Source organism: Cynocephalus volans, chromosome 2, assembly GCF_027409185.1.
Source record: "Cynocephalus volans isolate mCynVol1 chromosome 2, mCynVol1.pri, whole genome shotgun sequence".
Taxonomy (NCBI): domain Eukaryota; kingdom Metazoa; phylum Chordata; class Mammalia; order Dermoptera; family Cynocephalidae; genus Cynocephalus; species Cynocephalus volans.
Window position 1 is genome coordinate 188,437,264 of NC_084461.1, and position 23,017 is coordinate 188,460,280.

General features: G+C 44.2%; 1 protein-coding gene across 1 annotated transcript in view; it reads left to right on the forward strand.

Annotated features, from left to right (window-relative positions):
* The first annotated feature begins 507 nt into the window (after positions 1 to 507).
* The window catches only part of CCDC63 (coiled-coil domain containing 63), a 46,380-nt gene continuing 23,870 nt past the window's right edge, over positions 508 to 23,017 (forward strand). Inside the window, exons 1-3 of the mRNA XM_063085888.1 lie at positions 508 to 581; positions 4,254 to 4,443; positions 14,922 to 15,041. Of these exons, the coding sequence (XP_062941958.1) occupies positions 523 to 581; positions 4,254 to 4,443; positions 14,922 to 15,041 (369 nt within the window). The 5' untranslated portion in view covers positions 508 to 522. The remainder of the gene's footprint in view (positions 582 to 4,253; positions 4,444 to 14,921; positions 15,042 to 23,017) is intronic.

Genomic DNA, 23,017 nt, shown 5'->3' on the forward strand with positions numbered 1-23,017 from the left:
CTCAGCCTCTGTGCTGCCCAGTTTACACAGATTAGCTCATCTAATCTTGACAACAAATCTATGCACAGCATTTTATAGATGGGAAACTGGAGGCTCAGAGACATTCAGTGACTCACCCAGGTCACACAAGGTGGCAGAGCATGAACCCAGTACTCCAAAGAATATCCTGTCCCCACACAGCAAGGCTGCCTCTTCAATATGCAATAATGAGGTCAGCTGCCTTTCCACCCTGGCAACCCAGGGCGGGCTCTGCATGTAGCAGATGAGCAGCTGACATCACCTCAGGGTGGTCTTCCACCTCCAGAAACTGCCCCAGGCACCCCCTCTGTCCTCCTCCCTTGAGCTGAAATGTGGGCTTCTCCAGTCACCTAATCTGTTGCTCACTGCCACCCCCTCCTCCGTCTCACCCAGTCGAAGAAGCACAGAAGAAAAGACTCCGAAGTTCTCCAGGAGCCTTTGGAGAAGGTCAAAGAGCAGCAGGCCGAGGCAGATCTTCGGAAGCTAAGGCAGCAGTTCAGGAAGATGGTGGAAAGTAGGAAGTCTTTTAACTTCTGCAACCAGCAGAAGATCATGAGGCAGTAGTAAGTGACGGGTGGACTTTTGCACTGAGTGACCCTATGGAAAAGCTGGGGTTTGGTTTCATGGTGCATGCCTTCTCTCATGTGACCTCTGGGGTAGGGACACACTGCTGAGCCCAATCTGGGGACCATGGTCTTCTATCTGAAGACTCTTTCAAGAGAAGCCCACTTGGCATAACTTCAGCCGGGAGGGGAATTTATTATCAGAATCCAGGGTGTCTCGGGGACCCCTGGGGGGCAGGGCACCCATCTCTCAGGGAAGGACCTAAATGAGGGAGCATTTCTAGTTCCTGTTTCACTTTACACATGAATCTTGTTCTCTCTCTGAATTTCAGCCTGGCTGATGGGTAATGGCTGCCCCTGACTCTTGAGTTTGCCAGCTGCCAAGGGCCACACAGAGAGCCTATCTTGAATCAATTCCAATCCCAAATTCCCAGGAGAGGGAGAAGCTGATTGGCTCAGCTTGGGTCAGGTGTTTACTCCTAGTCCAATCAGCTGTGGTGGGGGAGGAAGAGCTGGGCCATATGCTGCAACTGTCACACCCATGGTCCTAGCAATGGAAGTGGGGGAGTACCCAGAGAAAGCAGGAATCCCTAGGCGGCAGATACATACCGTGATGACATTTCCTGTTTGTGTGTCCTTATGGGAATGGAAAGAGAATATTTGAAATTGCGTTGCCCTAGAAATTACATCGTGTATTGTTTCTCTGGGCAATAGGAAGGCGTTCTCTGGGGTTGAATAAGCAAACATTAAAAAGGCATTCTTAGATTTCCTCCAAGGGAATGTAATTCCTTAGCTACATCCATAATGTTTATAGAGGCAGAAACTGTCCATTATTAAAAAGAAGATCTTCCTACTAGATGATGCATGAGGTTCGGAGGATGGGGAAAAAGGTTTCTTTAGATTTTCCTTGGATTCAACTTACTCGAGGCCAGAATTAATTCATATGGGACCTCTGTGTGAATTAAGAAAAGGCTTCCTTTCTCAAGACACTTTACTGCCATCTGTTGGAATATTGTTATTATGTAGGGATTTTGTTAGAACAAGAAAAAGCATCTCCCAGAAAAGTGTAATAAACAAGCAAATCAGTGATTTTTTTTTCACACGGATGGCACTTCCTAGGGCTATGTAGTCCACAACCGTCATGTCTGTGCCTGGCTGCCCTGATTCTCAGCTTACCCCTGGTATGCATCGAGAAATGCCTGCTTTCTGGTGTGTCTCTGACAGTTGTTCTTGAATCTTACCCTTCTACACTCCCACACACCCCATGCACAGGGTCTGGCTCTAAGTCAATCCATTTGATCTGGTTTCACTTTGATGAAACCGAAGGGGAAGGGGTGGAAGAGTAGAGATTTTAGGGTCTTTAGAGTGAAACACCTGGAAATAGGACCAGAACTGAGATGAGGTGCCTAGGGGACAGTATTTAAGCAGGTGCTTTTCCGCAGGGCTGACTCTATGCTTGCATCACCCTGAGAGGAGTGCCTCCTTAGATTTTGGGGCTCCCTCTCTCTCTACCCCAGTCCCAGCCCTGCCTTCGAGACAGACCAACCTTCTTTTTGCTCTTTCTGACCCTTTCTGAAAAAGCATCTCCCAGAAAAACACTCTGGTGGAGTGTTGCTGTCTCTTTTTTCTCTCCTCTGTAACAAAGACCTTCTACCAGGAGGTGGTTAAGAGTGGGAGAGAGATCCCAGTGGCAGGTTTGTTATCAGACCCACTCAGTTCCTGGCTGAGGCTCCCCCATATTTGATACCAGGCATATGGGTCCGGCTGCCTGCCCCCCTTTCAAAAACAAACCAATAAAAGTCAAATGTTGGTGAAAATGGAAGTCAGCCTTTATTCAGGAATACCAGTGACCTGAGGAGAGATGTTGGGCCAACTCATCTCTCCGGTAAACCTGAAGGAGAACGGCCAGACTAAAACCATCTCCAAGACTCAGGTTTACTGAGGGTTTTTAAAGAGGGGGTTGAGGGAATGGAACGTGGGAAATGAAAAGCAGGAGGGAGGGGCACATGAGCAGTGAGGGCTTCATGCAAGGCCTCATGTGCAAGGTCTCGCCAAGACTTTGGTTTCTTCTCCCATCTTTGCTGTTATCTCAGGTTCTGGGTAGTATGGGCAAGTCTGTAGCTTCAGGCTGGCTGGAAAACAACGTTACATTCACTTAAGTAATGTCATCTTGCTCCATAATTAAGGTTCAACATATCAAATAACAATGGGAAAAGAGGGAACTCAGAGAAATGCATGCCAAAAAAACAAAACAAAACAAAAAAAAACTGTGTTTTAAAAATCGTTTAGAGCCCATGCAGTTTTAGGTCCCGACATAGCTTCAGTCCTGCTCACTCCAACAGCTTTAGAAGACAAGGTACTCTAGAACTGGGTGCACACTGGTGGCTACTGCCACAAGTGGCTATTTACATTTGTAATTAATTAAAATAAATAAAATTTAAAATGCAGTACTTCAGTCACACTAGCCACATTTCAAAAGTTCAATAGCCACATGTGCCTACATGGCTCCTATTGGAAAGCACAGGCAGAGAACATTTCCATCATTGCAGAATGTCCTATTGGACAGTACTGCTTTAGAACAGGGGTCAGCAAAATATGGCCCAAGGGCCACCAGATCTGGCTGGTTGCCTGTTTTTATAAATAAAGTTTTATTGGCATACGGCCATGCCTATTCATTTATGCATTGCCTGTGGCTACTTTCATGATGCAACGGCAGAGCTGAATATTTACAACAGAGACCATATGGCCTGCAAGAGCCTGTAAAAACATTTGCTTTTTGGTCCTTTATAGAGAAAGGTTTGCCATCCCCTGCCCTAGAATATTCTTTACTGTTCCAGAGCAGTGCTTCCAAAACTTTAATGAGCATATGGAGCCCTTGAGGATCTTATTACACAGTAATAACAAAAGTAGATTCTGATCCAATGGGTTTCAGATTGGGGCCTGAGATTCTCCATTTCTCCAAGCTTCCAAAGGACATTGAGGCAGCTGGTCTGCAAAACACACTGAGCACCCAGACTTTGCCAGAAATTCTCCGACGTTGCCAGAAACTCAGCCTCTGTGCCATTTCCCATTGTTCAGATGTTGTGGAGTCTTCCAAACCTTTCCTTTTTTTGAAATCCCCCCATTTTCCCACATCCCCCAACCTGTCTCTTCTCCAGAACAGACAGAGGAAGGGAGAGGAGGAGACTCGCATCAGCCAATTTAATAAATCATTAGCACTTCAAGTAGAGAAACTGGTGGAGGTCAGAGGTTACTGCGCATCTCTGCATTGTTGCAAACTTGAAAAATCCTGCCCCTCATTACCAGAGGTAATTGGCTGTGAAGTCTGAAAAGATGGTTTGCAAAATCCAACAGATGCAGTGAGCGGCTGGCGAAAGAGAACTTGGGGGCTTCTGCCTTGTCTAGGTAATGAGTTTTGACTGGCACAGCTGCAAATTGTTCCTTGGGGAATAAAATAGCTCTCAGAGAAGGGTGGAGCAGTGGAAATTGCAGGAAAATGGGTCTCAGGCAATCGGGGGTTCAGACCTGGATCCAAAACCTTGGGCAAATCCCTTTCGCTCGCCTGGGTGGGAATTACCTCTCCCAGTTTCCTTTTAGGGCTATGGTGCCTGGAGTGTCCCATCAAGGGAAACTCGGAAGTTCAAGGTTAATGATAGGCTGCTTTCCCAACAGCAAGGAAATTGAGACCCTGAAAGCAGAGCAGGATGAGATCACCCTGCTTCTGAGTCTAATGAAGTCCTCGAAGAACTCAGATCTGAATGAGAAAAACTATATGGAGCTGCGTTTCCTGCTGCAAACCAAGGAGGACTATGAGTCCTTGAACAGATCCATGAAAGTGCTATTGGCCGAACTGGATGAGAAGGTGTGGTCTTTCTCTAAAAGGGTTAACCGGCACACAGAATAGGGGGAAGGAGTCGGGCATAGCAATGATGCCTTAGGCTGGGCCTGAAACCCCAACACCCACCATGACTTCTCTGGAGACCCCTGTAGATATGACTGTGGTCTATTAATGCATCCCTGCACTGTGCTCCCTGGTCCCTCCCACTGCATTTAGCTATATCCTACGTGCTTCCCAGATTGGTTAGGAGAAGCTGGGTCATGCTGTGGTAAGGAACGCCCCCAATCTCCATGGTTTAAAACAATAAAGGTTTCTTCCCCGTTTACGCTATGTATCTATGATGGGTTGACTAGGGGGCCTTATATATTCTCGTCTGGGACCAGGCTGATACAACAGCCACCATCCTGAACATTGCCAGGTATTATGGCAGAGAAAAAGAGAGTCTGGAGGGTCTCACACTGGCAATTGAGTGCTCCAGCCTGAAAATGACATATGTCATCTGTACTCGTGACTCATTGGCTCAAATCAGTCACGTGACCCTACCCATCTACAGAGGGGTCCAGGAAGCCCAGCCCATGTACCTGGAAGGCAAAGAGCTAGATATGTTTGCTGGACAGTGTTGATGGTCATAACCTTTACTATGGCTTGAAAGGCCCTGTGAGATCCAGCCTCTGCCTACCCCTCCCCTCTGGCTCACCTCAGGGTCTTTGCACAGGCTCTTCTCCCGCCTCCTGCTTGTCCTTCAGTTCTTAACTAAAATGTGACTTTCTCAGGGAGGACTTTTCTATGCCAGTCTCTCCAGTTTAAAGTATATCCCCCTTGTATGAGTCAGGTTCCTGGCCAGGAACAAATAGCACCCTCACTAGGCAGTTCGAGAAGAGTTTTATGAACAGCTTGTTTGCAAGGGTGTGAGCACCAGTGGAGACATGAAAACACTGCAGGGTTAGCGACAGTGGGCGAGGGGGTGGCAGTCTGGAACTGGGAGAGCAGGGAGCAGCCAGAGGAGACAAATACCCTGACTTCTCTCTCTTCTAACCCTCTGATCCTCAGTGCAAGAGAGCCATCATGCATTTTCCAGATCAGCCTCCTGGGGCATGGATCAGGGTGGGGAGAGGACCTTGGGGCAGATGGAAGACCCCAGCACAGTCCCTATCGCTTTCATGGCACCCCATGGTGCCTCCTTCCCAGCTCTTCCCGCAGTTGTCATTATGACTTAACACGGTGTTGTGAATGCCTCCCTAGCCAGCCTGTTAGCCCCATGAGGGCAAGAACCATGTCTGTTTCGTTCCCCATGGTACCACTCTGCCCCATGCCTGTCCCAGTGTCCGGCACACAGTAGATCCTCAATAAATATTTACCAACTGAACAAATCTGGGGATCTCATTACATCTCTCCTCTGCTTCAAACCCTTCAGTAATTTTCTGTTGTTTCAATCAAGATCAAACTCCCCAGTGGGGCTTACCAGCTCTGCCACATCCTGTCCCTCCTGCCACTCCCATCTTGTCCCCCTGCCTTTTCTGTGTTCCACCCACGTGGGCCCTCTTCATGTCCTGTGAGCCCACCGTGCTGTTCCTCACTTGCAGGCCTTGGCACGTGCTGTTCCCTCTGCCTGGAGTGCCCTTCCCCGTCATCTCTGCTTGGGGTACTTCTATTCATTCTTCAGGTCTCACTTTCATGTCACTTCTGCTGGGAAATCATCTCTGTATCTTCCCCTGCTAGGTGCCCCTACTGTGCATGCCCCAAATACCTTGTATCTCCCCTCCCATAGGGCTCATGGCCCCCATGGCTTGATTCCAGCTTTAGACAGAATGTTCTTTGAGGGCAGGGACCACTCTGTCTTGATTACCATCATCGTCATACCCCTGTTGTCTGGAACAGAGCAGGCATTTAATAAACATTGATGAATGAATGGATAAATGTATGAATGAATGATAAAGGAAGCAATAAAACTGAAAAGTGAAGAAAGAGGAAAACTGAAGAAAATATGGGGACATGGTTCTTAAGTAGTATTAGGAAAAAGGAGCCTACACTTGATCTTAGCCAAAAGGCCGAGAAGTGATAGGAAAAAGCAACCTAATTTGGGATCCTCAAAAGATTATGGTACTCGCTGCCCAATGCAAATCGTCTTTGCCCAATTTCATCCCAGGGTGGGCAGGTCCCAGAAGCCCTTTATCCTGTGCCCACCACACAATGAGCAGAGCACTCTCCTTACAGGAGGTCACTGGAGGCAGGGACCTCATCAGGCCCTGCTTGGTCTCACAAAATAGTTAAGAAGCTGCTTAGAAGACAGCATCTTGCTTAGGGAATCCATTTCTCCATCAGCCGCACCTTGGATAATGTCTCCCATTGGGAAGAGGCCTCATTAAGCTCAGCATCACTAAAGCAACATCTGACATAAAGACGCCAAAGGGAGAATGACTCTGAATTTAATCACAGAACCACCGGGAAATGCAGATGCGGCAGCTTCCTTTGGCAAGGAGCTGAAGCTTGGACTGTGGGGTCCGACACTACTGGAGTGGGCATCCCTTCAGAGCAGGCGATTCCACAGTCTGGAAATGCTGCCCTCCTGGATAGTAAAATGAGTTGTTTGTTTTATTTCATAGGTGAGTTAGGTAGTGAGGGTTTGTGTAGAGGATGCTGCCTGTGCATAGAACAGGAGAGGAAAACAAAGTAGAACGGGGAACCTGACTTGACTGTGTATATGAGGGCTGGTGAAGGCTTGTCTTTGAGGTATTTTGTGTGTGTGTGTGTGTGTGTGTGTGTGTGTGTGTGTGTGTGTGTGTGTCTGGCTAGGTGAAGGCTGGAATCCTTACAGCACCAATTGTCTAGCTCTCAATCCTGTTCGTGATGCCAATGGTAAAGCTAGGCAACCATGCTAGTTGTCGGGCTCTTTTACCTGCTGGTAATCCTGCACTGACTGGGCTGATTGTTGAGCTAGGGCTGGGTCTGGAGCTCCCAGTCCCCTCAAGCCCGTTCACAGACTGGGTCGCAAACCCTTCATATGCCAGGCTGGGTCACTAGACCCCTTCATGCAGGTCTATGAGCTAGGTAACTGGCCAAAGGTCATTGGAGCCATAGGTTGGAAAGCACGGCTGTGCCAGGCTGACACCCGAGGCTGACGCCCACTCCCCTGCTTCACTAAAACTCCTCTCTTGCTCTCTCTCTCTCTCCCCCTCTCTCTTTCTCTACCTCTCTGCCTCTCTCTTTCTCTCTCCCTCCAAAGAACACAAGAATAGCAATAAAACTAAAAAGATACATTGGTGCGCATGCGCACTAACTTCACACACACACACACACACACACACACACACACACACACACACACACACAAACACACAATTTGCTTACAAAGGATGCTGAACCACACCCAACTGGACCTGAAGTGAGGGCCCTGACCAAACTATTCTGTTTTTCCAACAGTGTGTGTGCATGTTCCCAATAAAGTCCAAACCATGGCTGATATCAACTGTAAATAGCATTCATAAACCTCACTAGTTTGTGTGGGACCCAAAAGTTCCCCTGGCACCTGATCATCTGAGCTGCCCTCTTGCTTGCTATACCAAGGAGAATGTGTTGGGTCGCAAGTAACAGAACTCTTGAGAAGAAGCAGCTGAGAGAATTGAGGTTTGTTTTTATCACACAACAAAACATCTGACTGGAAACGGGCCATTCTAAGGATGGTTTAGCAGTTCTACAATGGTGGTTTGGTCTTTTTCTTTCTGATCCTCTTGGTTAGTCCTCTTCTCATGATGGCTGCCAAAACTTAGCCAGTATCAGCTTCTCACATAAGCACATTCAAAGATATGAAGAAGGGACAGGAGGATATTTCACAAAATCCCTCCAGCAGATTTCCCTTCATTGTCTGAGATGGGTATATGCCCATTTCAAGGACCATCTCTGGCAAAGGGAAATGGAATTTCCAGGGCCGGCCTGTGGCTCACTTGGGAGAGTGTGGTGCTGATAACTCCAAGGCCACGCGTTCGGATACCTATATAGGGATGGCCGGTTAGCTCACTTGGGAGAGTGTGGTGCTGACAACACCAAGTCAAGGGTTAAGATCCCCTTACCGGTCATCTTTTGAAAAAAAAGGGGGGGCGGGATGGAATTTCTGTAATTCGCTTAGAGTAGAACAGGGGCAGCAAATTACAGCCCAGGAAGGGCCAAATTCAGCCTATTTGTTGATGGCCCTCCAGCAAAAATCTGTTTTTACATTTTTTAATTAATTAATTAATTGATTAATTTTTGAAGGTGGTTGGCATGTACTGGGATCTGAATCCTGGACCTGGGTGTTACCAACACCTGGCTCTATCCAATTGAGCTAACTGGCTAGCCCTATTTTCGCATTTTTTTTTTTTTTTTTTTTTTGTCGTTTTTTCATGACCGGCACTCAGCCAGTGAGTGCACCGGTCAGTCCTATATAGGATCCGAACCCGCGGCGGGAGCGTCGCCGCGCTTCCAGCGCAGCACTCTACCAAGTGCGCCACGGGCTCGGCCTTGTTTTCGCATTTTAAATGGTTATATGAGTATAGACATTATAGCCTCTTAGTCTTTGAAGCTTAAAATATTTGCTATCTGGCTCTTTAAGAAAAGTTTTCCAACTCCTGGCTTAGACCAATGATAGTTTACCCTCTGGGGCTGGGGTGGAGACCACCTTCCCTAACTACTGGAAATAAGAAAATGTTTTAGCTCATATGACAGGAAGTACAAAGGTCAGGCAAGCTTCAGGGCTGGTTGATTCAGCAGTGCAACTCTGTTACCAACTATGCTGGGCTTTATCCTCTGGCTGGGGAAGACAGCGGCAGCAACTCACTCCAGGCTGATCACATCCAGACATGACACCATTCTTCAGAAAAGACATACCATCTCTTCCTTTGACTCTTTTTTAGGAATGAGGAAACTTTTATGAGAAGCTTCCCTAGCAGACATCCCTTCCCAGTGCAGAGGCCCCAATTGGTTTAGTTCTGCCCATCCCTGAATAAATAAATCATAGGCAGAGGGAATAGAATTAGCCAGTTGCCTTGGATCAGTCTTTTGGGCTAGCATGGCTGTTGGGGAGTCACCATGCTCTCTGTCCACCACAGTCCTGGTTGTCATCTCTGCCAGCTGCCTGGCCCTGGACCACTCTTCTGTCTTCCTCTTGGTACCTCTTACTTCCTAAAAACTGTCTTCCGTCATGCTACTGTGGCTCCTCCATGACCCTAAATGTGGGAGTAGACTACAGGTCTCAGGCTGGTGGCCCTCAGGGTGGATTAAGCCTGATGACATAAAGGCTTTGGCCCCTTCAGTGTCTAAAATTTAATTAGGTGACAATGTGTTAAAAATTGGGAGCTTTCATGTAAAAATTCAGATTTCTGGCTTCTCTCTTAAAAAACTGGAAGGTCTGGCAATATCAGGCCTGAGTCTCCATGGAACAAATGTAACTAAATAGTGGTGTGGGTGACACTGTCAGCTGTTTACCTATTTTCTGCTTTTTCTTTCAGAGTCCAGACTTTGATCAGGGTAGCAATGGGTCCAGCTAAAAAACCACTCCCATCCTCCCTTGCAGCTAAGGGTGGACAATGAGATTTAAGGGGAAGTCTATTGGGGAATTTTGGAAAAGTTTTGTTTTCCAAATAATAGGTTGTACCTTTCATCCATGTTGCTCCCTCTACCTTTCTCCCTGGAATATGACTATGAAGGCCGGTGCAGTGGCAGCCATTTTTTAACCATAAGGGAAAGGCCAGGTGAATTATAGAGATCTTGTTCTTACTTCCCTAGCTACTGAGCTCAAGCGAGTAACATGTTATGAGAGAAAGATAAATGACAATTTGTTTAAGCCATCGTTTAGTTAGGCTTTCTGTAATTTGTAGTTGTATTTTTTCCTAACTGATACAAACCAATACCCCTTAAGGCAGGGTGTGTATGTTCCAGTTTGCTATAATCTCCACTCTCCTATATTGTCTCTCAGTGGGCCCACTTTACTTTTTTATGCCACCCACCTGGTCAGAGTTTGCAACCTGTAGGCAATAGCATAAATGTTTCTGTGCTGTATAGACTTTCTGAAGTCTTGGGGATAACTGAAGGGAATTAAAACTCAGGGATGCTAAGATAGTATCCCAAATGTAAGTGCTCCCAGAATTCCTCAGCCCAAGCTCTGCACAGGGGCCCCTCACTCCCAGCTGGAAGCCAGCCTCTATGTGGCTGACAAACTTTATATTTTACCACACTGAGCACTTAAGAGCCATCCTCATCGAGAACTTTCAATCCCAGAACAGGACCTGGGCTTCAGACTATTCTCAAAGGTGAATTCAAGCTGTCACTGCTAGACAAGCAGGAATATACTAGGCTGCTTCAAATGGCAGTGTCTCCTTCAGTCCCCTGCTGCCTTTCCCCACCAGGGTTCCAAAAAGGAAGAAAAAAAAAAAAAAAGCTTCAGAGCTTAGTCTCAGCCCAAACCCCAAGAGAAAGTGCCTGTGATACGCTTAGGAGCTAATACTCACCAGTCTTGAAGGGCACTTTCTACAGATGACAGTTCTGAAACTTCTCTAGGGCCTTCTGGGATTTATCACAAGCCAGCAGTTTCTAGATGGGGCTAAATATTGGGCAGATAATAAAGATATTTGCCTTGGAGTAGACTACAGCCACACTGTGAGCTGGTTATGCATGCTGCTGGGAGTATGCAGAACTGACTTGTATGAGAAACTGTGGAATGAGGTTTCTGGGCAGTTGTTGGGAAGTGTTTGGGCCTGGAGAACTGGGCTGGAATCACAAAGCTAGAGAAAGACACCAAAATTCTTTCTTGCCAGACACAGCAGCGCATATTTCACTGATTTGAAATCAGAATCAGTTATCCTAGTGGGTAAAGTGGATGATGTGTGTGTTAGGAATGCTTTTGGCTGCAAGTAACATAATACCCAAATAAGAGAGGCATGGACCAAAAGGATATTTATTTATCAATTATTTTTTTAATAAACTTTTTATTTAGAATAATTTTAAATGTACAGAATTGTAACAAAGATAATAGAGTTCCCATATCCCTTCACCTGTCTTCCCCTAATGTGAACATCTTACATTACTGTGGAATATTCATCAAAATTAAGAAATTAACATTGGTATACTACTATTAACTGAGTCTTTGATGGAATTTCACTAGATTTTCCATTCATGTTCTTTTACTGTCCCAGGATCCAACCCAGGGTACCACATTGTATTTAGGTTGCTTTACTTTTTTTTCTTTTTTTTTTTTTTTGGCAGCTGGCCAGTGCAGGAATCCAAACCCTTGGTGTTACAAGGCGGCTCTCTAACTAACTAAGCTAACTGGCCCAGCCCTGGGTTACTTATTTTTTACTTAATGAGAAGTCCTCTGGACATAGGTGGCCTCTGTGTTGTTTCACCTGCTTTCAAAGATAGCAGCAGTCATGCCCCCCAAACCCTGGCTCTGCACCCCTCCATCCTCTGCTGCGTCTACATGCCTCAGAGCAAGACATGTCCCACTGCCCTTCTACGAGGCCAGACCCTTCCTCCACAAAGACCTCGCTTGATCAGTGACCACCCTGCTGCTCTAATCTTTACCCTTCCGGTCTGTCTTCATGGTGTCCTTCCCTTGGCTCCTTTATCTTTTTCTTTTTTGGCAGCTGGCCAGTAAGGGGATCCGAACCCTTGACCTTGGTGTTATAACTCCTTTGTCTTAAAATAACCTAAAAACCAAGCACGAACAAAAACCAAAACACGACAATCCTGTGATTCCTAATTACTGCCAGCTTTCCCCCTTTCTAGAAGTTTCTAAAAGGACTTGTCTACCTTCCCTATTTCCCATTCCAGGACAGGCACAATCTCCACTTCTCACTTCAACACAGGGAGCAATGTCCCTTCTACTGAAACTGCTTTCTCTGGGGTCACCAACGACCTTGACCTCTCCAAAACCAGTAGCCTTGCCTCAGTTTCCAGCCAGAGACTCTGAATCTGTTAATACCAAACTCTCCAGCAGGAAGGGACCTCCAGTGACTACATTCCTGGATAATTCAGTGTTTATTAGAATAAAAAAAAAATACTGTGTGTTTACATATAAAAGATAGTGTGATTCTAGGCACAGAAAAGCATAGAGAGGTTTTCCACCTACACAATGTCCAGAGAGGCATTGGGAAGTCACAAGGGATGGAGACAATTCTTGGATGTCTGGTGCTATCTCACAGGTGGCAAGGTGTGTGGCATCTTGTGACCCACTCATTAAGTGCCACTACTGCCCTTATTATTGCAGGAGCCAAAGAACATCTGCACAAGGTTACAGAAAGCCCCTCAGGGGGCAATATTTCTTATTTATTTATTTATTTAAATTTTTATTGAATCAAAATCAATATTACTAGCATATATATTGTTACAAATCGTAATTATTCTTTACACCCCTTGTCCAATTTCTCCCCATCCACCACTCCCTCCCTCTCCCCTCTACCCCCTCTGATTACCCTAGATTTCTTCTTTCCCTCTGAAAGAGTAATGGTTACTCTGTTGATTTGTTGCCTAGATGATCTTTTCAACGCTGAGAGGTGTGATCAGGTCTCCCAATATTATCATAGAGCAGATGCTTCTTCTGTCACTCTGAAATGGGCTTTGTGGAGTGAGACATCCTCTTCTTTTCTTTATCTCTGCTGGTGACTCTCTTTGTGTCAATGCACTCCAGTGGCTGATGGATCATCTGTGTGGTGGTTGTGGCATCTAGCCACTTTCATGGCAGCCATGGTTATTGTGGTGGCTATGGTAGGCCACCCACACGGAGGTGATGTTTTTGGCATGCTCCTTGGTGCTGGCGGCGTGTCTTGTTTTGGCAGCGTCTGGTCCCCAGATCCATACCTTGGGTCCCTAGGTGGGCCCCGAGGTGTTGGCATGGTGTGCCTGGTTGTGGAAGGAGGGTCTGGTCCCCCTCTCCATACACAGTGTCCCTGGATGGGCTCCAAGGCACTGGTGCAGCATGCCTGGTGGTGGGAAGGGGGTCCGGTCCCCCTCTCTATGCCTCAGGTCCCCATGTGGGCCCCAAGGCACTGATGTGGTATGCCTGATTGTGGGAGAGGGGTCTGGTCCCCTTCTCCATGCCCTGGGACCCCAGGCAGGCCCTGAGGTGCTGGTGCGGTGTGCCTGGTTGTGGGAGGGGGTGGTCCAGTCCTCTTCTCCATGCCTTGGGTCCCCAGCTGCATGCCCCAGGTCCCCGGGCAGGCCCTGAGGCCCTGGCGGTGTGCCTGGATGTGGGAGTTGGGTCCAGTCCCTGGCTCCAAGCCTCGGATTCTTGGGTGGGCCCTGAGGCACTGGCACTGTGAGTGGTTTTGGGTGGGGGTCCTGTCTGTGGCTCCATGCCTCATATCCCCTGGTGGGCCCCAAGGTGCTGGTGCTATGCCTGGGCTGGAACTAATTTTTTGTCCTTTGCTTACTTCTAACACAGAGAAACTTCCTGTGGGAACCAATACTTGAGCTGTGAGGTTGAGCTAAATTGCTGCTTTGCTGCTGTTTCCCTAGGGAAGACTTTTTGTGCAGCTCAGGGTTTAATGGTTGACCTTATAGGTACTTCCAGCTCTCCAGTGACTCAGTGCACCTGGGTTGTGTAGAAACTCTGATCTGGGCCTGAGTTTTTTCATCAAACTGCACCGCATGCAATTCTGCATTCCTGACCAGTCTCCTCTGAGTGGTCCTCTGCTGATTGGGTGGAGGATCAGCTGTCCTTGCTGTGTCCCAGTGTTCACCTGGTGGGCCTATCTCCCCCACTGCCCGTGCTCCAAACACTTCCCATGGGATGGGACCTGCACCGGTCTCTTGTGTTGACTCACTGGCCTCTGAATGGCTCCCCTTTTTCAGCTGTTCTGGTTTCTTGCTCCTACGTGGGTCCACGGGAACCCTACTAGTGGTCTTGCTGTCCTGGGGGCCACCAAGATCCTCTTCTCCCCTGCCACCTCCAAGTAACTCCATCTGAAGGGCACAGCTGCGGCTTCTGCCAACTCCCGCTCCGTGCACTCAGCAGCTACAGTCTTAAAGCGGCTGCAGCCTGAAACGCTCAGAGCAGTTTTTTCTTTCTTTCATCAGAGTTTCTCCTGCCTTCATAAACTCCGTAGGTCTCTCCTCCTCTTCCCCTGAGCTCCAGCGGCCCCAGCTTGTCTGATGTTACATTTTTATAGTTGTAAATTGGTTGATTTGTGGGAGAGAGTGATGTGGGGACCGTCTATTCTGCCACCTTGATCCGAACTAGGGGGCAATATTTCTGCTGGAAACCATGGCTTTAGGGAGGTGGAATTTATGTCCACCCACAGGTGAATGAAATTTACATGCACAGGTGAGAGCAAAAACTAAATTGCCTCATTTTACCCCAGACTGGCTAAGATTAAATGGAATTGACCAGTCGTTCAAGAGATAAATTAAAATTCCATTTATAGGCGAAGAAAGAACATTGCAGTTTTGGCTTTTGCACACTTTAGTCAGTGAACTGTAGAATTTGTACCTGTACAGATCTTAACACAGCTGGTTTCTCTCTCTTTATTTTTCAGATTGTTCAGATGGAAAGAAAAATCACAAACCAAAAACAGATCTTTACAAAAGTGCAGGAGGCCAATAACCCCCAGAAACTGCAAAAACAGATCCACATTTTGGAAACCCGTTTGGATCTCGTATGTAACGTGTTCTCTGCAGCTTTGCAAACAGCTCTGTCCCCCTTTGCTCAGAGAAAAGAATGATGTCTGCTGAGCCATTAACGGAACATACCCATTTCATTGGTTGACTCAGCAGAAGGTGAAATAATGGTGCACACAGACGAGGGAGCCTTTTAGAATTTACCATCCACCCCACTCTGTCCCATCCACCTTAGCACATGCTGTTGTCCCCTCCAACCTCCTACCCCGATTCCCACCCCACCTGAGATGCCTACTCTTAGTTCCCTGACTCAAAAATTCCTGCTTGTTTTCAAGAAGCAGCTCAAATATTGCCCTTCACCAGGCAGAATGAGTCAGACCTACTCCTGTGCAGCACTCTGCTCATGCCTCCGTTGTAGCTCGTGCCTTTTTGTTGTTGTTGATGTAGTCTCTAAGAACTACTAGGCATAAATGTGTATAACTTGATAATGGGAAAGGGAATGTTTCCTGTCCTCCCTCAATTTAAAGTTACTTTTGTATTAAGCAGGATTCTCTAAATTGCAAGTTGATTTAAGCAACCCCCCCCACCTCAAAAAAAAAAAAAAAAAAAAAAGGTAAAGAAAAGGAATGTGTTGGTCACAGAACTGAAAAATTCAGAAGAGGAAGTAAAGTCTTTGAGCATAGCTGGATCCAGGTGTTCCAAACATGTTATTAGGACATATTCTCTGTCCATCTCTCCTCTGGGTGGACTTCATTCCTGAGTAGACCCCAATGTGAACAGATGCCAGCAGAAAGGAAGCATCTCTTTCCTTAGAGTGTAATCATATGTCACTGGGAGGGTTCCCATTGGGCCAGCTTGGGTCATTTGCCCATCCCTGAACCAATCGCTGTGATCAGAAGAATGGAATACATAGACCTGAGTCACATGACTACCCTTGAACTGTTCCCTGTCCCCCAGGCCCCCACCAAATCAGGGGAGGGCAGCCCTATCAAAAATATGTGGGCAGAGATGGGGGAAGAGGTGGTTCCCAGGGAAAAGCAAGAGGAAGGGAGAAAGACTACTCGGAAGGTACAAACAATACCTTCCAGTCTGGCTTATGAAACTGCAGCTCCCACAACATGAGCTAGCAGAGAGGGAAAGTGAATTGATTTGGAGGGAAGGCTGTCATTGCCTCCCCGCTACACAAAGCTCTTAGCTTCCCCCGACTTTGACGACCAGGCTTTAACCAGGCAAGGCTGGAGCTAATTGCACCTGATTTCTGTCTGCCTTTCCCAATAGCCTGGAAGCTACCCAAGAGCAAGTGTGCCTCAGAATGCCCAGGATGTGTGTTACAAATGCAAATTCCTGGGTTCTCTCCCGGTTTGCTGAGTCAGAACCTCCATGGTTTAGGCCCAGGTGACTGCACTGTTACTAGCAACCCCAGTGGGGCTGATGGTGCCCTTGGTTAAGAATCATAGCATTAATGCCTGGCACAGTGTGAGGCACAGAATAGGTGCTTAGCAAATATTGCTGCATGATTAAATGATGACTTGTCTGTAGAGGTCTACTTTTTGTTATGTATGTCTATTCAGATTTTCTATTCTTCTTGAGTCAATTTCAGTAGTTTGCTTCTTTCTAGGAATTTGTCCATTTCACCTAAGTTATCTTAACCTGTCGGTATACAGTTGCTCAGAGTATATTTCCTTAAAATTTTTTTCTCTATAAGGTCTGTAGTAATGTCCCCTGTTACATTTTGGAGAGATCTGCTTTTTTGTGTCTCAAACTGGTCCTCTCTTTTCGTAATCTCTGACCAGGTCTGTCTGTGCCTTTGAGTAGATTAGATAGCCATCTCTAAAGGTAATTTCAGGGTCTAAGAATACTCCATGATCCTAAAGCTTCCTCCCGCTACTCAATGGGGCCTGAAAGTCCTCCACATGGGTCAGAACTTTCCCCCCCACAATCAGAGGATGGGTAGCATGCAAACAGTCGTGGAATAAAATTCACACCAAAGAGCAAATGACTAATAACTGATATTTTTCCAAGAGTAAAGTGGAGAATGCAAAGATAGAATAAGAATGCTCTGCTCTCTTGGGCCCCCCTCCCTTGTGTGGTGGCTACTGAGACACCCTATAGTGAAACCCAGGGCTGGGACTAGGGGAGGCAAGCAAAGAGCCTGGGGTGCAAAATTTAAGGGGGCTCTCACTCTCAGGCTTGTGGGAATGCAGAGTTGACATCTGAGAGTGAGTGCCTCCTTAAATTTTATGTCCTGGTTGGCTCACTGGCTTTACCCCAAGTTTGACCCTGCAGAAACCTAAGGTTTCTCAGAACATACTTTGAAACCTCTGATGAAATTGAATCCTTTACTGTTAGGAATATTTTTTGTAGTTGTTTCCTTTTAGTGTCTATGAGAGCATTTCACATCACCTTTTCTTGAAACTTTTAAAAAAATTATTTTATTTTTAAGATAATTTTATTGTGTGCAATTAAGGTATAAAAACATGATGTTATGGGATTCATATAGATAGTAAAATGGTTACTATAGTGAAACAAATTAACATACCCATCTTCTCACATAGTTACCCATCCTTTTGTGTGTTTGTGGCAAGAGCAGTGAAGATCTACTCATTTAGCAGGAATCCCAAATATAGTACAATTTTATCACCTATTGTCCTCGTATTGTACATTACATCTCTAGATTTGTTCATTCTATGTGTCTGCTACTTTGTATCCTCTGGTCTACATCTTCCCATTTCCTCCCCTCCACTACCCACCCCTGGTAGCCACTGTTTTATTCTCTATCTCTGTATATGTGACTTTTTTTGTTTTTAAGGTCCTACATATAAGTGAGATCATGCAATAGTTTTCTTTGTATGTCTGGCTTATTTCACTTACTGTAATGTCCTCCAGTTTCATCCATGTTGTGGCAAATGGCAGGATTTCCTTCCTTTTAAAGGCTGGATAATATTCTATCGTGTATGTGTACGTGTATTTATGTATCAGAATTTCTTTATCCATTCATTCGTCAATGTACACCTAGGTTGTTTCCATATCTTGGCTGTTGTGAATAATGCTGCAGTGAACATGAGAGTGCAGATATCTTTTACCAGGTGGTGATTTCACTTCCTTTGGGTCTATGCCCAGAAGAGGGATGGCTAGGTCATATGGTGGTTCTATTTTTAATTTCTTTAGAAACCTTCAGATTGCTTTCTGTAACAGCTGCAGCAATCTACGTTCCTACTGATAGTGTACAAATAGCATCACCTTTTTAAAAAACTTTTTGTTTTGAACTAAGACAAATGTATAAATCATACAGAAAAGTAGAGGGAATAATAATGAACATACCTATCACTTCAATTTAATAATTGTTAAAATTTTGCTTTATTTGCTTCACCATTTTTTACCCTGAAATATTTTAAGGTAAATCACAGGCATCATAACATTTTACCCCTAAATACTTCAGTTTGCATCTTTTAAAATTAAACATTTTTTTACACAATCACAAGACCATTATCACCTTTAAAAGTAATAATATTTCCTTAATATTAAACCCAGTACCCAGTCCATATTAAAATTTCTCTGGTTGGCCCCACAATGTCTTTTATTTTTATTTTTTAATTTTTAAAATTTTTTTATTATTATTTATTTTTTTACTTTTATTTTGTCGATATACATTGTGGCTGATTATTGTTGCCCATCACCAAAATCTCCCTCCCTCCTCCCTCCCCCCCTCCCCGCCACCAATGTCCCCTCTGTTTGCTTGTCGTATCAAATTCAAGTAATTGTGGTTGTTATATCTTCTTCCCCCCCCGCCCGGTTTTTTTTGTGTGTGTATGTGTGTGTGAATTTATATATTAAATTTTAGCTCCCACCAATAAGTGAGAACATGTGGTATTTCTCTTTCTGTGCCTGACTTGTTTCACTTAATATAATTCTCTCAAGGTCCATCCATGTTGTTGCAAATGGCAGTATTTCATTCGTTTTTATAGCTGAGTAGTATTCCATTGTGTAGATGTACCACATTTTCTGTATCCACTCATCCAATGATGGACATTTGGGCTGGTTCCAACTCTTGGCTATTGTAAAGAGTGCTGCGATGAACATTGGGGAACAGGTATACCTTCGACTTGATGACTTCCATTCCTCTGGGTATATTCCCAGCAGTGGGATAGCTGGGTCGTATGGTAGATCTATCTGCACTTGTTTGAGGAACCTCCATACCATTTTCCATAGAGGCTGCACCATTTTGCAGTCCCACCAACAATGTATGAGAATTCCCTTTTCTCTGCAACCTCGCCAGCATTTATCGTTCAGAGTCTTTTGGATTTTAGCCATCCTAACTGGGGTTAGATGGTATCTCAGTGTGGTTTTGATTTGCATTTCCCGGATGCTGAGTGATGTTGAGCATTTTTTCATATGTCTGTTGGCCATTTGTATATCTTCCTCAGAGAAATGCCTACTTAGCTCTTTTGCCCATTTTTTAATTGGGTTGCTTGTTTTTTTCTTGTAAAGTTGTTTGAGTTCCTTATATATTCTGGATATTAATCCTTTGTCAGATGTATATTTTGCAAATATTTTCTCCCACTCTGTTGGTTGCCTTTTAACTCTTTTAATTGCTTCTTTTGCTGTGCAGAAGCTTTTTAGTTTGATATAATCCCATTTGTTTATTTTTCCTTTGGTTGCCCGTGCTTTTGGGGTCGTATTCATGAAGTCTGTGTCCAGTCCTATTTCCTGAAGTGTTTCTCCTATGTTTTCTTTAAGAAGTTTTATTGTTTCAGGGTGTATATTTAAATCCTTAATCCATTTTGAGTTGATTTTAGTATATGGTGAGAGGTATGGGTCTAGTTTCATTCTCCTGCATATGGATATCCAGTTATCCCAGCTCCATTTGCTGAAGAGGCAGTCCCTTCCCCAGTGAATAGGCTTGGTGCCTTTGTCAAAGATCAGATGGCAGTAAGTGTGTGGGTTGATTTCTGGATTCTCTATTCTATTCCATTGATCAGTGTGTCTGTTTTTATGCCAGTACCATACTGTTTTGGTTATTATAGCTTTGTAGTATATCTTAAAGTCAGGTAGTGTTATGCCTCCAGCTTTATTTTTCTTGCTCAGCATTGCTTTGGCTATGCGTGGTCTTTTATTATTCCATATAAATGTCTGGATAGTTCTTTCCATTTCTGAGAAAAATGTCTTTGGAATTTTGATGGGGATTGCATTGAATTTGTATATCACTTTGGGTAGTATGGACATTTTCACTATGTTGATTCTTCCAATCCAAGAGCATGGGATATCTTTCCATCTTCTTGTATCCTCTCTAATTTCTCTCAGCAGTGGTTTATAGTTCTCATTATAGAGATTTTTCACCTCCTTGGTTAACTCAGTTCCTAAGTATTTTATTTTTTTGGTGGCTATTGTAAATGGGCAGGCTTTCTTGATTTCTCGTTCTGCATGTTCACTATTGGAGAAAAGAAATGCTACTGATTATTTTTGTGTGTTGATTTTGTATCCTGCTACTGTGCTGCAATCATTTATCAATTCCAAGAGTGTTTTTGTAGAGGTTTTAGGCTGTTCGATATATAGGATCATGTCATCTGCAAACAGGGACAGTTTGACTTCATCTTTTCCAATCTGGATGCCCTTTATTTCCTTCTCTTCTCTGATTGCTCTGGCTAGTACTTCCAACACTATGTTGAATAGGAGTGGTGAGAGTGGGCATCCTTGTCTAGTTCCTGTTCTTAAAGGAAAAGCTTTTAGCTTTTCCCCATTCAGGATGATATTGGCAGTGGGTTTGTCATATATGGCTTTAATTATGTTGAGATACTTTCCCTCTATACCTAACTTATAGAGGGTCTTTGTCATGAATGAGTGCTGAACTTTTATCAAATGCTTTTTCAGCATCTATAGAGATGATCATATGGTCCTTGTGTTTGAGTTTATTAATATGGTGTATCACATTTATTGATTTGCGTATGTTGAACCAACCTTGCATCCCTGGGATGAATCCCACTTGATCGTGGTGAATAATTTTACGTATGTGTTGCTGTATTCTGTTTGCTAGTATTTTAGTGAGGATTTTTACATCTATATTCATCAAGGATATCGGCCTGTAGTTTTCTTTTTTGGTTATATCTTTACCTGGTTTTGGTATCAGGATGATGTTTGCTTCATAGAATGAGTTTGGGAGATTTGCGTCTGTTTCAATCTTTTGGAATAGTTTGTAATGAATCGGTGTCAATTCCTGTTTGAATGTTTGGTAAAATTCTGCTGTGAATCCATCTGGTCCTGGGCTTTTCTTTGTTGGGAGCCTTCTGATAACAGCTTCAATCTCCTTTATTGTTATTGGTCTGTTCAAATTTTCTACGTCTTCACGGTTCAGTTTTGGGAGCTTGTGTGTGTCCAGAAATTTATCCATTTCCTCCAGATTTTCAAATTTGTTGGCGTATAGTTGTTTATAGTAGTCTCGAATGATTCCTTGTATTTCAGATGAATCAGTTGTAATATCGCCTTTTTCATTTCTAATTTTTGTTATTTGAGTCTTCTCTCTTCTTTTTTTTGTTAGCCATGCTAATGGTTTGTCAATTTTATTTATCTTTTCAAAAAACCAACTTTTTGATTCGTTGATCTTTTGAATTGTTTTTTGGTTTTCAATTTCATTCAGTTCTGCTCTGATCTTAATGATTTCTTTCCGTCTGCTAACTTTAGGTTTGGATTGTTCTTGTTTTTCTAGTTCTTTAAGGTGAAGTGTTAGGTTGTTCACTTGCCATCTTTCCATTCTTCTGAGGTGAGCATTTAATGCAATAAATTTCCCCCTTAATACTGCTTTTGCAGTATCCCACAGGTATTGGTATGATATTTCATTATTTTCATTAGTTTCAATAAATTTTTTGATTTCCTGCTTGATTTCTTCTTGGACCCATATGTCATTAAGTAGAATGCTGTTTAATTTCCATGTGTTTGTATAGTTTCCAGAATTTCGTTTGTTATTAATTTCTAGTTTTAATCCATTGTGGTCTGAGAAAATACATGGGATAATTCCAATTTTTTTGAATTTATTGAGACTTGATTTGTGACCTAATATGTGATCTATCCTGGAGAATGATCCATGTGCTGATGAGAAGAGTGAATATTCTGAGGTTGTTGGATGGAATGTTCTGTAGATATCTGCCATTTCCAATTGGTCTAGAGTCTTGTTTAGATCTCGTGTTTCTCTACTGATTCTTTGCCTAGATGATCTGTCTAATATTGACAGTGGGGTGTTCAGGTCCCCTGCTATTATGGTATTAGTGTCTATTTCCTTCTTTAGGTCTAATAGAGTTTGTTTTATAAATCTGGCTGCTCTGACATTGGGTGCGTACATATTTATGATTGTTATGTCTTCTTGATGCATTAGTCCTTTTATCATTAAGTAGTGTCCCTCATTGTCTCTTTTTATGGTTTTTAGTTTAAAGTCTATTTTGTCAGATATAAGAGTAGCTACTCCAGCTCGTTTTTCTTTTCTGTTTGCATGGTAAATCTTTTTCCATCCTTTCACTCTTAGTCTATGTGAATCTTTATGGGTGAGGTGGGTCTCTTGTAGGCAGCATATAGTTGGGTCCTCCTTTTTGATCCAGTCAGCCAGTCTGTGTCTTTTGATTGGGGGATTTAAGCCTTTTACATTAAGAGTTGTTATTGAAAGGTGTTGATTTATTCCTAGCATTTTATTGGTTGTTTGGTTGTCTTAGATGTCTTTTGTTCCTTGCTTTCTGATTTACTGTTTGGTTTCTGTGTTTGTTGGTTCCTTAGGCTATAGATAGCGTTTTTGTTTGTTTGTTTTCTCTTCATGAATGCCATTTTTATTATACCAGTGGGTTTTGATTTTTCTTGGGTTTTTATGGCAGTGGTAACTATTTTTCAGGAACCAAACCCAGTACTCCCTTGAGGATTTCTTGTAAGGGTGGTCATGTGGTAGTGAACTCCCGCAGTTTTTGTTTGTCTGAGAAATATACTATTTGCCCTTCATTTCAGAAGGATAGCCTTGCAGGGTAGAGTATTCTTGGCTGGT